General features: G+C 39.9%; 1 protein-coding gene across 3 annotated transcripts in view; it reads right to left on the bottom strand.

Annotated features, from left to right (window-relative positions):
- Positions 1 to 15,591, bottom strand: part of prkdc (protein kinase, DNA-activated, catalytic subunit) — a 220,736-nt gene that overhangs the window by 124,657 nt on the left and 80,488 nt on the right. For all 3 annotated transcript variants that reach the window (XM_080194241.1, XM_080194242.1, XM_080194243.1), the window contains exons 37-43: positions 15,040 to 15,225; positions 13,779 to 13,883; positions 12,592 to 12,759; positions 10,617 to 10,744; positions 9,046 to 9,253; positions 3,683 to 3,861; positions 1,395 to 1,563 (exon numbers count right to left, since the gene is read on the bottom strand). In XM_080194241.1, coding sequence (XP_080050367.1) covers positions 1,395 to 1,563; positions 3,683 to 3,861; positions 9,046 to 9,253; positions 10,617 to 10,744; positions 12,592 to 12,759; positions 13,779 to 13,883; positions 15,040 to 15,225 — 1,143 coding nt within the window. The remainder of the gene's footprint in view (positions 1 to 1,394; positions 1,564 to 3,682; positions 3,862 to 9,045; positions 9,254 to 10,616; positions 10,745 to 12,591; positions 12,760 to 13,778; positions 13,884 to 15,039; positions 15,226 to 15,591) is intronic.

Raw genomic sequence — 15,591 nt, 5'->3', positions numbered from 1 at the left:
TTTCCTGTCTGGAAACAATACACATCTCTTTAACCTGTGCTTAAAGTTCTTTCCACTCACATTGTCTGCACCTTTAAGAATTGATTAGCTGTAAAGACTCACATTCCAATCATCATGCATGTAAATTGAGTTTGTGTCTTTGTGTCCTTTTTACAATCAGAACTCCCAACCACCTGACAAAGGGACAGGCTGTCCTGAAAGCTTGCGGGTTTTGCTACAAATAAACCTGTTTAGGCTTTAAATTGGTGTTGTGGGATTTCTTTCTGTTTATAAATCGAGGCTAGAGTTCAAACACATGGAAGCAATGACAAACCTTTATATGATACTAGTTAGGTGCCAGCTGGAGTGTTGTCTCCCATTCTGGGCACCAAACTCAGAGAAAGATGTCAAGGCTTAAAAAAGGTACAGTGGATGTTTACAGAAATTGCACAAAGAATTAGAGTTTCATTATGTGGAGGGCCAAGAGAAACTGGGGCTTTTCCATTGGAGCAGAGAAGGCTAAGGAAAGGTTTGTTGGAGGTATTCAAAATCAAGATTGGTTTTGATAGTGCAAATAAAGAGAAAGTGTTTTCGGTGGCAGAAGGGTTGGACACAGATTGGAGGAAAACAGCAAAAGAATCAAAGACACAAGGAAAAACATTTTACATAGTGAGTCATGATCTGAAAAGGGTAGTGGAAGTAGATTAAATTGGAACTTTCAAAAGGGAATTGGATGATCACTTGAAAAGAATAAAGCTTTGGGCTGAGAAAGAGTAAACGAGTAGAACTAATCAATAGTTATTTCAAAGAGCTGTCACCAGCACAGTGGGCCAAATAGCCTCTTTGTGCTATGCTAGGCTACTTTTCTATGAAATGTTGCTAACTCAAGGGTATGAATTTAAGATCACAAATAAAATGAAGGGAGGAACTTGAGATTTGCAATGCGCAGCAGAAAAAGTGAAGGATGAAGAATCCATATTGGTTTTTAATAAGGCATCAAATAACTATTATATATTTTCAAGAAAAATATAAGTCAAGGGTATGGAAGTAGGACTCAATTGTAAACTGCAGGAGGTGGTGCAACATGCCTGTGATAGTTCACCAGTGGAGTGATCTGAGATTCTATCAAATGTCTACCTATCATACTCCTGAACCTCCAAATCACCATGTGGGAACTCTCAAAAAGAAAACTATCTTCCCACCGCATACCATAGGGATTATTCACATTCATTAAAAGCAGACGCAAAGTACTGCTTATGTAAATACAAATATCGCAATCATTTCTAAGAATACTCACATTCTTAAGACACTATGAATTGCAGCTTTTACTAACATTAGCAACAAATAGGGAAACAATTAGGTAAGGCATAATCTCAGGAAGAATTTAGCTTTTAAATTCAAGAATCCCATTTTACCTTCTCCGGTTTTTCACTGAAAAGGAAGCCTTGATAAAACTTAGCCTCTGTGAAAATACAACAGAGGAGAGCAATCATGCAGTTATAAGCCGCACAATGATACTGTCTCCGCTTCTCCAGGAGCTGAGTTTCACCAGCCATGTTTTCAGTAACCGCATCATAGCAGGACCTTCAGGGAACAAAAAGAAAACACAAACACATTCTGTTACTTGTATAACTGCAAACTGATTCCTGAAAAAAAAACTTTTTTTTTACGCAAGTGGGATACCATTATATATATATTTTGCAGAACGCTTAGTCACAATGAGACAGTGGCAATCAGTGTTGGATTGATATAACCTTGTTGAACCATTCAAAGTCTGCGATTTAAATTGCATTTTCAGATGGTTCTCAATGCGAGGGAATTACCCAGAGGAAGTTTGCACTTCTGGAAATTACCATGGAAACGTCTGTGGTAGGTAAAATGTTAGAATCCGTCATTAAGGAGGAAATTGCGAGGCATCTTGAAGGGAATTGCTTGATAGGGCGGACGCAACACGGTTTCATTAAAGGGAAGTCGTGTCTGACAAATTTACTGGAGTTCTATGAGGATGTGTCTAGGGCAGTGGATAGAGGAGAGCCGGTGGATGTGGTCTTTCTGGATTTTCAGAAGGCGTTTGACAAGGTACCTCACAAGAGGTTATTGCAGAAGGTCAGGGGACATGGAGTTGGGGGTAGGGTGTTAGCGTGGATAGAGGACTGGTTGTCAGATAGGAGGCAGAGAGTGGGGGTTAATGGGTGCTATTCGGATTGGCGGTTGGTGAATAGTGGAGTGCCCCAGGGGTCGGTGCTGGGGCCTCAGCTATTTACCATTTATATAGATGATCTGGAGGAGGGAACCGAGTGCAGGGTGTCGAAATTTGCTGATGACACCAAGATTGGGGGAAAGGCAAATTGTGCGGAGGGTGTGGAGAGTCTGCAGAAGGATCTAGATAGGCTGGGCGAATGGGCCAGGAAATGGCAAATGGAATTTAATGTTGGCAAGTGTGAGGTGGTCCACTTTGGTAGGAAGAATGGTAGGAAGGACTATTACTTACGTGGCGAAAAACTGCAGCAGGCGACGGTGCAGAGGGACCTCGGGGTCCTTGTGCATGAGTCACAAAAACCCAGCTTGCAGGTGCAGCAGGTGGTCAGGAAGGCGAATGGGATGCTGGCCTTCATAGCGAGGGGGATTGAATATAAAAGTAGGGAGGTCTTGCTGCAGCTGTATAGGGCATTGGTGAGACCGCAGCTGGAGTACTGTGTGCAGTTTTGGGCGCCGCACCTGCGCAAGGATATTTTGGCCCTGGAGGGAGTGCAGAGGAGGTTTACTAGGCTGATACCGGAGTTGAGGGGATTGAGCTATGAGGAGAGGCTGAATAAACTGGGCTTGTACTCGTTGGAGTTTAGAAGAATGAGGGGAGATCTCATTGAGACGTATAAGATGATGAATGGGATGGATAGGATAGAGGTGGAGAGACTCTTCCCGCTCAAAAAAGACAGTAGGACTAGGGGGCACAGCCTCAAGATAAAGGGGAGGCGGTTTAGAACGGAGTTGAGGAGGAACTTCTTCACTCAAAGGGTGGTGAATCTCTGGAATTCTCTGCCCGTTGAAGTGGTGGAGGCTGCCTCGCTAAATATTTTTAAGAAGCGGGTTGATGGGTTTTTGATTAGAGAGGGGATTAAGGGTTATGGGGAGAGGGCGGGAAAGTGGAACTGAGCCACAACAGATCAGCCATGATCTTATTGAATGGCGGGGCAGGCTCGAAGGGCTAGATGGCCTACTCCTGCTCCTATTTCTTATGTTCTTATGTTCTAAACCATTATCTGTGAAGTTCCGAGAGGGTTTCTCCAGCACATCTTTGGAGTACTGCTCCAATGTGATGTTGAAGGAGCTTGGAAGATTTGGCTCATGTTTTTAAAATGCAAGATCTCAATTTGAAACAGACCCATTGAAGCAGGGATCTATTAAAATAAAATTAGCTAGAAAAAAGTCACACTGAAGTATAGGGAGGGAGGAGCGAGACATCAAACTAAATAGCTCATGAGGGCATAAAACAGCAGCATGGATTTGGTGGACAGAATGAGCCAAAATTGTGTCACATTAGATAATTCCATAAGATTCCAACCAGTAGCTTATGACAATGATCAACAAATACTTGAATACACTACTGCAAACACAATAAACGTCTTCAAACCATGCAAGTATATAAAGAAAACTTAGAGCTTGTACGCAGTTATTTTCTGCTTTTGGGACTGCAGAGCCTTACTTCAGTAAAGTCTTGGAAAGTTTGTTGCCCTCTATGTTACCCGAAGAATGGAAAGCCTGGATTATCTTTGATTCATCTGTGTAGACATCATTTTTTGGCAGGCGTGCGTACATGACTTCAAACAGCTTGTAACAGCCAATTTTCTTTGTCAACTGGTTTTCAAAGGTGGATTCGTTTGTCTGCAATGAACAATCATTTTATCAAAAATTGGTCATGATAAATTCTCCCTCAGTGTATCCCAACAAGTGCTGGACTATGGCAATGAGGGGATTTTCACAGTAGCTTCACTGTAGTGTGAATGAGTGCCTACTTGTGACTAATAAATAAACTTAAATAAATAAATAAACTTATCTATTGTAAAACCACAATTCTATTTTCCTGGTGTTTTCTTTAAAATAGTACAAGGCACTTCATACCTGTTTCAAATTAAGAGTAAGTCAGGAGTGCAGTGGGATTGGGACTAGTGGCTGACTGCGATGGAGAAAAAATTGAAAGCAGACATATAGAAAGAGACAGCAAAGATTAGTCAGGAATTATGTCAGAACAGCAGATAGATGATCAGCTGAAGGAAATGACCTTTTTTTGCTCTCAAATCAAAGGCAGATGTTTAAACTATTAGGTGAGAAAATTAGATAAACTGAATATCAAACTAAAAACATCAAGTGAATAAAAACATTTATTAATTAAATATATAAAACGAGGTTAGATGGGTGGCAGGCTCAGTACTGTGTTATAACTGCAGCATGTGGAAATTGGTAGCGATCAATTAAATTCTGAACAGCCAAAACTGCTGTCAGCAACTCAAGGAACTTTGGCTCAGAGCTGTTGAACTACAAACATTGCTGGGACTTAAAAGGAGGAGGACAAGTTACCTAGATACTTTGATCCAGGCAGCAGTCACATCTCTGAACTTAGGTAATAGTTTAGATTTGCCAGTGGTTAAGAAATATGACTCAGGCAGTACAGGGCCTTGAGATGATGTGATGGATCACTCAACAATTGACCGATAGATATTTGCTACCAGTGTGGACGAGAAGACAGACTCCAGGAGAAGATGGACAATTTTATCTCAGCACTGTGATACAGAAAGCTATCCAAGGTGAGGAAGCAAAAAAGGAATGTGATGGCAATTGGGAATAGTATTGTAAAAGGGGATCAATATTGTTCTCTGCAACCACAATGGAAGCCCTGAAAGCTGCATTGCATGCCCCATGCTGGGGTCCTTAAAGCTGGAAAAGAGCTTGAAAACATGACAGAGGATCCAGTTGCTGTGGTCCTCATGTGAACCAATGAATTAAGCAGCACTAAGAATGAGTTCTGAGCACTTAGGAAGGAATGTTGAGTAAATTTGAGGAGTAGGATAAAATAAATAAGCAGAACAGCAAAAGTTAATAATTTCTATATTACTACTTGAGCGAGGTGCAAATTGGCATAAGGTCCAATACTTCAGAGAACTGAACTGATGGTTCAGAGCAGTACTTGAGCTAAGGGTTTCAATTCATGGGGCATTGGCAAAAGTAGGAGTGAGAGAGAAAGGTATTCCATTGGGAAGGGCTCCACTTAAGCTGGGTGGGACCCAGTGACCTGGAGAATCAGTCTGGACAGCAACCGGGCATGAATTTTTCAAAAAATCTTGGTGGGGAAAAATTGAGGGTTTGGATGATTTTTTTTAAATCTAAAAAGAAAGTTCAAGACAATGGAGCAGGGTATCAATCTGAATGAAGATAATCAGTGCGACAGGAAGAGAGGGTTCAGCAGCATTAGGCATCAATAAACCCAGTCAAATAAGGGAAAATTATAATAAAAACTAAAGGCATTTTTGTCCAAATTCACAAAATATTCAAAATTATATACAACAAATAATGGCACAAACACAGCCAAAATTGGTCTGATCAAACAGTCACAGAGGCTGGATTACATGGTGACCAAAATTGGGAACTAAATATTCCATGATACATGTAAACAAAATCAAACCAACTGAAAATGAATGGCAGCAAGAAAGGATCTTAGTTTGGAAAATCAGGGTGTGGAGATGCTGGCGTTGGACTGAGGTAAGCACAGTGAGAAGTCTCACAACACCAGGTTAAAGTCCAACAGATTTATTTGATAGTTCAAACCACAAGCTTTCAGAGCGCTGCTCCTTCATCAGGTGTGTGGGAGTTCTGTTCACAAACAGGGCATGTGAAAAGACAAACTCAATTTACAAAATAATGGTTGGAATGCGAGTCTTTACAGGTAATCAAGTCTTAAAGGTACAGACAGACAATGTGAGTGGAGAGAGGGTTAAGCACAGGTTAAAGAGATGTGTATTGTCTCCAGCCAGGACAGTTAGTGAGATTTTGCAAGCCCAATCAAGTTGTGGGGTTTACAGATAGTATGACATGAACCCAAGATCCCAGTTGAGGCTGTCTTCATGTGTGCAGAACTTGGCAATCAGTTTCTGCTCAGCAATTCTGCACCGTCGTGTGTCGTGAAGGCCACCTTGGAGAATCAGCGCAAGTGGAGATAAGAAATAACATCAAGCAGAAAAAACTAGAGGCAAAACTGTGCTCACTGACAGGTGACTAAAGGACATAGATAGAAGTTGATCTGCAAAATAACCAAAGTCAACATGGGAAAAATATTCTGTTCCAGCAAGTGGTTACAATCCAGACTGCATACCCTGAAAAGGTGATGGAAGTAGATTCAATCCCAGCTTTCAAAAGGGAATTGGATACACACCTAAAGTGGAAAAATCCGCAGGACCGTAGGGTAAGGGAGGGGAATTGGTTAACTCGCATTTGCAGAGAGCCAGCATGGGATCACTTGTCTGAATAGCCTCATTCAGAGCTGTAGCCATTCTATGAAGGACATTAGTGCTGCACAAAAGGTTGTTTGTTACATAAGTTAATGGCTTCATGGGACTAGGGTAAATGTTAACATTGATAAAGAATTGGTTAAAGGACAGAAAATGGAATAAAATATAGTTTTCAAGTTGGTAAGCTGTTACTCTTAAGGCGCCACAAGCATCAGTGGTTGGGCCTCAGCCATTTTATTATCGGCTACCCCTCGATTCAAGGACTCAGAATTACATATTTCTGCCCTAGGTCTTCATTTGATTTAACAAGCCAATTCTTGAATCTCATAACTTTAAACACATGGGACAATATGTCCCACAAGGTTGTGGGAACCAGCATATAGAACTTGCTGCCTTTTCTTTCCTTCTTTCTGTTTAGTGGCACAGTGGATATGGCGGTTCCCTGTTTCTGTGAAGAGGGCCTCCTGGTGTCCCTTGGGTTGCGGGGGTGAGGGGGAGGTCTGTGTTTTCAGTTTTAGCACTGGAGATCAGTGAGCCCTTTAAAAATGTAACTCTGTAAAGCTGGCGATACTGGCCACCAGTATGACGGTGTGGGACACACACTTATTTATTTTTCCCAAAGTGCTGGAAAATATATAGTTATAAAAGCCAGCTGTGCAGCCAGTGTGATGCAGCCTGCTTTTCTCGCCTGAGCCACCACTTAGAAAAAAAGCATTGAAACTTCCACCCTAGGACTTCTGTTGCCTTGTAGAGGTATTAGTTGCCCAATATATGTTGTTATAGTTTGTAGAAAGCTGAGCTGGCAGAGCTGACCCCTTGCTAGATCTTGTCAATGGTGGCATTTTGCGATGTGGCTGTGGATGAACATATTCCAGAGTCTCTCCTTCAACTTATATGGGAAATGGAATATCTGGTCACCCAGCTGTGTGTTGCTATATGGGTTTTGCTCTGGCAACATTCAAGGGTCATTTGATGCTAAAATCCTTGCATGCAGAATTGAGGGGATCAAAAGTGGTTTGCAAATCCAGTGCAGAAAGAGTAATAACACTGTGGTCATCTGCAAACTGTAGGTCATAAGTCTAGAGTGTAATTTTAATTTAGGCACTGAGGTAACAGTGGTTAAGGAGTTTTCCATGTGGACAACATTTAATACAAACCTCAGAGGGCAGTTCATTCTGAGGTGAATTGCCTCTGTGAAGTAGATTGTAATTAGTATGGGGGTTATCTCAATGGATCACCACCTCCACCTGGTAGAAGGGCTTGTGCATTCTGACGATCCCATGACAATTCGGTCAGGCACCCTTGCTCCTGGTATGGCTACCCATGGTGGCAAACTTAAGGGGAGGGATCAGTCACCTTGCGATCCAATTAGTCCTTTGTGGCAGAACAGGCAAAGGAAGATTATGCATCTCTGCAAAAAGCTGCAGATGGCAAGGTGGTCCCGATCATCATGGTTTGAGACATCACCAAAATCTGACCCATCAATATTGTCTGAACAATGATAGTGCCAAGATCCCCATGTTAAGCACTGGCTAACTCCAGGGTCTAGCTGTGGTGCTGGGGAATTGGCAACAAGGACAGAATATGAACCTGGGGGGCCCTGGACAAGAATCTGCACACAGGCCACAGGTGAAAGATGATCATTGGACATCTGTGCTGAGTTCACTAATGTCCTTTAGGGAAGGAAATCTGCAGTCCTTACTTGGTCGGGCCTACATGTGACTCCAGAGCAACAGCAATGTATTTGACTCTCAACTGCTCTTGGGCAACTAGGGAAGGGCAATAAATGCTGGCCAACCAGTGATGCCTATGTTCCACGAAAGAATAAGGAAAAAGATAGAGGTGTCTTTTGTCGGCCGCAACTGTGATTGAGCAGTCCTTTTCAGGATACCCCTTGCTTACCACAAATGACCAGAAAAGGGTTCCCTAAAAACAGGTCGTCCCTGTAGGGTCATCATCTTTGTAATCAAAGAAAACAAACTTTATGTGTTGCAACTTGGAATGTTACAACACTGATGGATAATCTCAAGAGTGACCACATGGCAAGGATTACAACTGTATTACACAAACTATCAAGACTGCAAAATTAACATTGCTGCCTCAGCCAGACTCTCCTTCCTGGGGAGAGGAGCAAATAGGGGGATGCTTCTACAGGAAAGGAAAGGCTGACAATGACTCGAGTTCACAGAATTGAAGCTACCGCCTAAAATAAGATTTTGGATGCATTACCAGATCTAGAATCCTCAATTGTATTAAGACTCATGGCTCTTCACCTTCAGCTAAGTCATAACCAGTATAAAGTGAGTGCATTCAAGGCTATAAATTTAGGGATCAGGTTGGAAGGTGGATTTGAGGTCGATATTATTGAATGATGAATCAGGCTGGAGGGGCTGTATGGGATGGTTACACCAACTTTTATTTCTAATCTTTTGTTAGACTAACTATAAAATAAGCAAATTACTATTCCAGTCGCAGGAATGATTACAGTATTCAGAAAAATAAAACCATACTTGCACATATTGCAGTCAAAAGGTGTAATTACAAATGCAACCTATTCGCTGATTACCTTTGTGAATCTAGACTGTACAATCTCCATGGCATCTTTAACAATTTTGCAGAAAAACTCTCTTAAAGCATCTGGACTGCAGTGGGCAATAAGAGTGAGAAGAGAACGGTCCAATACAAACTGTCTAGTAGTATTAGGAAGCATCTCTTCATTCCTGAACATCTCATATGCAGCTTCCAGCAGGGCCACTTGCTTTTCACAGGTACCCCTAATACAGTTGAACAAAAAAATCTAAAATTACAATGCAAACCAAAAGAACACATTCTTTATTAAACCATGCAACAATAAACACACATCATCCAAACTGCTCAGTAAAATGCCACAGGATAATTGCAGACAAATTGACAACCAGTTGGATGAATATTTTGAATAGCCATGAGCTCAAAATCATTTCTCTACAATCAGTGATTCAGAGTGGTGGCCAGGCACAAAATTAACATGAAAGTTTGAAGTGGAAACCACCTTAGATTGTGAAAATGCTCGAAGATGTTTTTGTCATAGTTACATTGCAAACATTGATAGGTGCCTGGAAGAAAGATACCAGTCTGACCTCTTGGCACAATATATGATGTGGCAAGGCAATGGTTCCAGTTGAAGCTCTGCGAGTTACCATGTAATATAAAGTCCACATCTATGATATTATTACTGGTATCTCAGCTGGTTCACTAAAATTAAGCATGGAGACACTTAAGAGTGTCATCAGGAATTATTTTCAATCATGTTTCTGGGACAGTTTTTGCTGAATTGGAAAAGAGGCCCAGGTGAAGCCAACAAGATGATTCTGGAAAAGGACTGCACATCTAAGACCAATAGGCTGTGGCATACTTTGGCATCCTGCTTCTCAAATGTCATTTTACACCATCCATCAGCAACATCACCACCCTGCCACCCCCAATTACAGAATTTGCTGCATATTACGAAAGAAAAATTGGGACAGATCCGATCTTTTTAAATATTGTTTTACTTCACACATTTTGGTTGCAGCTGTTAGATTACATACATGCACCGATAGATTGTTAACAAAATGCACATTATTTCAGGTTCCAAGTATCAATATTATTGGACAACCACTCAAAAGCTGGTCATCACCTTCATCTGTTCCTGTCAACCAATTCAAATCAGCACAGGCACAGCCCTGAGAACTTATAGCCTATCTACCCTTTCGACTATGGATGATGTATGACAAAAGAATATCTAGATTGGGAGATAACAATAGAACAAACTGTGTTCAATAACTCTCCCATGAAGAGCTCGTTTTCAATCGAATAAATCTGTGAATAAAAAGCTTACTTATCGTACTAAAAAGCAAGACAAAAACACAAATATTAATATGTACATAGTCATGTGTAAATCTTCACACATCTCTAGGGTAACAAATTCAATATTAAGTTCAAGCATTGGAGCTGTAAGCATTTTTATATCCTAAATATACTATATACTAAGCTGTTAGCATATACATATCGTATCCAATTGCACTATTAACCTGCAGTACCAATAAGGCTAAAAACAAAAGGATTTACACTTTGACAGCCCCCAATATTTTAGTTTCCTACATCATATGCAACATATACCTTTCTACTATATTTTGAAAACAGATCTGAAATGCTTCTTCCATAACATGTTTGCTGTCACGACACAGAACCTCAGTCAGAATTTTTAACAACAGCGGACTCTGAGATAGTTCCAAACCATCCAGTAACTGAAAAACACATTGAATCACAGTTGGAGTAAACAATTAACATATGAATTAACAAATGAATTGTGAAATATAACTTAACATTTTTTTTCTTCTAATTGCAAGTCTTTTTTTGATTCACTGGTGTCATAAGAAATTAGTGTTGGGCAATTCCTAAACAAATAATAAAAACCCAATGAACAAAAAGGGGTAAGTTCATTTTTTCTCCAATTTTCCAAATTAGTTCAATTTCAGGTTTGAAGCAAAACATCATATATAAACAACACTACTTGGGAGACTGCATTGTACACTCACTCGGTGATACAGGAAAATCAGTACTAGTGCTTGGAGTAAAACAAAAATATCACATGTAGCCAGCATTTTTAATATAGAAAAACATTCCTCGGTACACTCCAGGCGCATAAATAAAACATCTGGCCAATGAAGGTGAGATCATGAAGGATAACCTTCACAATGAAGGATGGGAGGCTGGCCAGAACAGCACTGCAGTAATTGAGTCTGGAAATGACCAAGCATGGATAGGAGTTTCAGTGTCAGTTGGGCTGAGGTGGTGACAGAGATAGGTAATGCAATGAAGGTGAAATAAGCCAGTCATTGTGATGGAGAGAATACAAGGTCAGAAGTTCAGCTCAGTGTCAAACAGGACAACAAAGTTGCAACCAGTCTGGTTCAGTTTGAGACAATGCGGTAATACAATAAGTAGCACGGAGGAGTTTGGGGAGTTACAGCTCATGTTGAACAAGCAACATGACAGCACAAAGCTGGTGGAGGGATTGAGAGAAATGGTGGCGAGACACACTTGGAGTCATCAGCATATACATATAACCAGACCTTCTAGCTGTGAATGATGCCTCCCAGGGCAAACGTAAAAAAGAGGATCCAGAGGGGGCTTCAGTGGAGACAGTGAGGATGAATTAAAAACTATCAGAGATACTCTAGCTACGACTAGATAGATAAGGATAGATGCAGGCAAGACAAGTCCTCCGGAGCTGAAGAACAGAGACTTATGAGGAGGATGGTGTGTTTGACTGTCAAAGGCTTCAAACACTATTTATGAACTCCTTCCAGCATTTGGGAAAAAATCAGGAACTTGGCTCTCAACAAGGAGATGGGCACAGACCTTAGAGAAGGAAGGGAGGTTGGAAGTGGAACATCAGAAGGCATGGATTGAGGGCTGATTCTGAGAGGAGGGTGACAACACTAGTTCTAGAAGGTTGGGAACAGTTCATAAGGAGAGAGAACTATTTCAAATTATTGATGAAAGTAGGGACCAGAAGAAAAATCAAGAAAATACATTTGAACTATGATTTAACTCACTCAAGGAAGATAATGCTTTCAACCCATTATTTTTAATTGTACCAGCTCCCTGACTTAATGTCCAACTCATTGTTTTCTATCTCCTAGACTCCTTTGAAACTTGCACGGATTTAATCAGCAAATAATGACGATGATAGAATTTTTGCGGGGATGTCTGACGGTGCAGATATTCTCCAAAATATCACCAATGGGGAAGGGGGAAAACATCCATTTTTTTGCACAAAAATCTCACGCAGTATAAAAGAAATTAAAATTGTTCCATATGCATGTTAACTAAAATATCCATAGCATATTTCAGCTGAAGTTATACCTGTAACAGACATTTGAAGAGGAACACTACAATAAGTGCATAAACACTTGGAAGAAAATTGATTCTCACATTTTTTTATTTTCTCTAAACAACTGAAATTTACCTTTCCAATCCTGAACATGTAGTGAAGAGTGCTAATTTAATTCTTCTAAAAATATTAAACTTACTACTCCACCCTTGAGCCCAAAGCAAAAATAGCATGATGCTAACAAATTGTACTTACTTTTTTGACACAGTCAATGTAGTTATTATACCTCAACGTGCCCTTAGGAAATTCATCTGATTTCATAGGGAAATGGGCAGCCACAAATTGGTTGAGGGCATTTCTAAGCACGATAAGATTTTCCTCTGGAAGATGTGTAAAAAATGGTAATATAATGACTGCCTTTGTCTGCAAAAATAAAAGCAAGTCTCAGAATATTTTAGCATTAATTTCATCCATTCAATGGATAAACTTTTCAAATCTGGCAACAGCACTAATGGGTAAAAGTTTCAAAGGGATTCCAATTAATCACATTGCTCTGCTCTTTCCCTAAACTCCTGCAATTCTTTTCCTTTTCAAGTATTTATTCAATCCTTCCAAACGTTATTGATGAATCCATTCTCACCATTCTGGCAAGTGTACATTCTTGATCATAATAACTTGTGAAAATTTTGTGGATCCACAGTTTCCCTCTAACTCTTCTGTCAATTACTTATCAAGAGACATCAGCGTTCCTGTCAAAGAGAACAGTTTTTCCTTGATAGGTAGGGTGAAGTTTTCCAGCAGTTCACGCTGGCAGGATTTTCTGGTCCTGCTACAGTGAATGGAGATTTGGCTGAACACCAAATTCTTTATTCTCGCTTGCAGCAGGGTGTGAACGCCCTGAGAATTCTGGCCCTACTCTGTCAAAGTCCTTCACTGTTTTTCTCATCTTATTTCTCTTATAATTTCTTTAAAATTCTCTCAGTCAGTTAGTTTTAGCTCTCAAAATTGCCCAAATTTAGGCTGAGCCACCATTTTATACTCCAACAATGCGCTTACGGTTTCTCAATTTCATGTATTATTTTGAACTTCCTACTATCACAATTGTTTTAAAGTCTCATTTTTTACAGTCCTCCTGCTGGAGGAGGTTAACAAGCAGAAAACTTCCATCTCTCCATGGGAGAAGAGGATCAAGGAGAAAGGAAATGAGAGGGGAAACTGTGACAGTCATTAGCACAATTAGCGAGCAGAAAAGCAACACAGGCAGGTGCAGGTCAGTTAACAGGAACATGCACTTAAGCATCTTTTTACTGGAGGTGGTAAGTGACACTTCGAGATCTTAACTGCAAAGGAAGAGGGATTTCACACCCTCAAAATAGTTGACATCCAGAACCTTTGCTATATAACATCATTTACTTAGCTTTTCCTCAATTAGGCTTAAATACCTTCAAATTTAAAGCCAATGTTGAGTCTGTCAATATTGTGGTATAAGTTTGGAATACCACTGAAAATGCCTCATGACTGTTGCCAAAAGAGACTGAGGAATCAATCTGAAAGAAAAAAACTCAAATTAGCAAAACCATACACATACATAGATCTAACCCATAAGCAGATTGCAAAATTATTTTTCCAAGAAATCCTCTGATCTGGACATAATTACACATTAACAGATACACATTGTCATATTTGAAAAATATTTAACATACTTGTATGGATGAGGGTCATCAGTAAAACAATTTCATCAGAAAATCCCATTCTCGATCTATTCAGAATTATGATCCTAACAAACTGCTTTTTCAGCTAAGAGGGCATTTCATAAATGTGTGTTTTGCAGAGGGGTATTTTTAGAATGGGAGTTCCAAGGATGAAAGATAGTTATCTGGAGAAATTGTTGTTCTTCTCCTTGGAGCAAAGAAGGCTAAGAGAAGATAGAGTGAATACAAATAAACTAAAAGGCTGAAGGGTCAATAGCCAGAGAGGATAGCTTTAGAATTGACCAAAAGAACCAGAGGCAACAAGACGACAAACTTTTTTTAGTGCAGTAGGTGGATGAATTGGAATGCACCGCTCAACTGGATGCAGATTAAATAGTAACCTTCAAAAGCAAATTTACCAAATATTTGCAAGGAGAAAAATTGTAGAAATACAGGGAAAGAGCGAAAGAGTGGGACCAACTAAAGTGCTCTCTGAATGAGTCAGTACAGATTCCTGGGATGAAATGGCATCTTTCTGTGCTGTACTATTCTAATTATCACATTTCAAAGATGCAATCAAAAATGAACAACTGGACTAAGTTGAAGCAAGAGCTATCACAAAAGCTGGTCAAAAACTTGGAAAACAGGTGGATTTTAAAGTTGAAGGAAGAGGTGGAAAGGTTTAAGGGAGTCGTGTGACCCAGGCAGCTGAAAGCAAGAGCTGCTACCCTGCCAATTCTTCAGAACGGTTGTACAATATAGGCTACTTATTTATTAAGCAATGTTAAATACAATTGTGCGCAATATTAATACATTTAATTTAGAACAAACAAAAACTTGCAACATGCTTTCCCTTAATTTTTCCAATAATAAGGAACATTCTCTTTACTCTTGATATGAGCTCCAAAAAGCAACATGGTTTTGAAGGTGTACATCCTATGATGGACTCAAATTCCATATGCTGATTGCATTGTTTCACATTTAATAGAGACTGTTGGCAAATATAACATACCTGCAGCACTTTGGAAAGCAGAGTTAAGACAGCTATCTTGGTCTCAGGAATAGAATCCTTTGTCCACCATGAGTTAAGTTTTGCCCAATTTTTAAGTACAGCATTTACCAGGAGAATACCCTGCTTCTTCCGTACAGTATGGTCTTTGAAACTTTGATCAAGCATTCCATTTAAAACAGTGCTCACCTAAACAAAAGGAGAAAGAAATGAGCAGCATGTTCAAAGACAGAGTGTGAACTGGTTAAATATCTATTGTATCCACATAATCTATACAAATTTAACTTTGCACACACCTCTCCATATATTGATTTCTTTTTCGTCGACACAGTAATAAGTTACCATAAAATTAATGTGTGCATAAGTTTCCGTGCTGGTTTGGGCTTCACAAAGCTCTTACATTTGAGAGTTACAACACTGGGCCTCAACATATATAAGGCAACATTAACAACTGTTGTAGCTAGCTTGCCTGGGCTATGCAAAGAAAGCCTCGTCTTAAAAACAATACCATAAAGATTTTAAGGAAAAAAAATAAGAGTATGACCCATTCAAATT

The sequence above is a fragment of the Carcharhinus amblyrhynchos genome, chromosome 8, assembly GCF_965287045.1.
Source record: "Carcharhinus amblyrhynchos chromosome 8, sCarAmb.v2.hapA, whole genome shotgun sequence".
Classification (NCBI taxonomy): Eukaryota; Metazoa; Chordata; class Chondrichthyes; order Carcharhiniformes; family Carcharhinidae; genus Carcharhinus; species Carcharhinus amblyrhynchos.
This window is presented reverse-complemented; position numbering and strand designations above follow the sequence as displayed.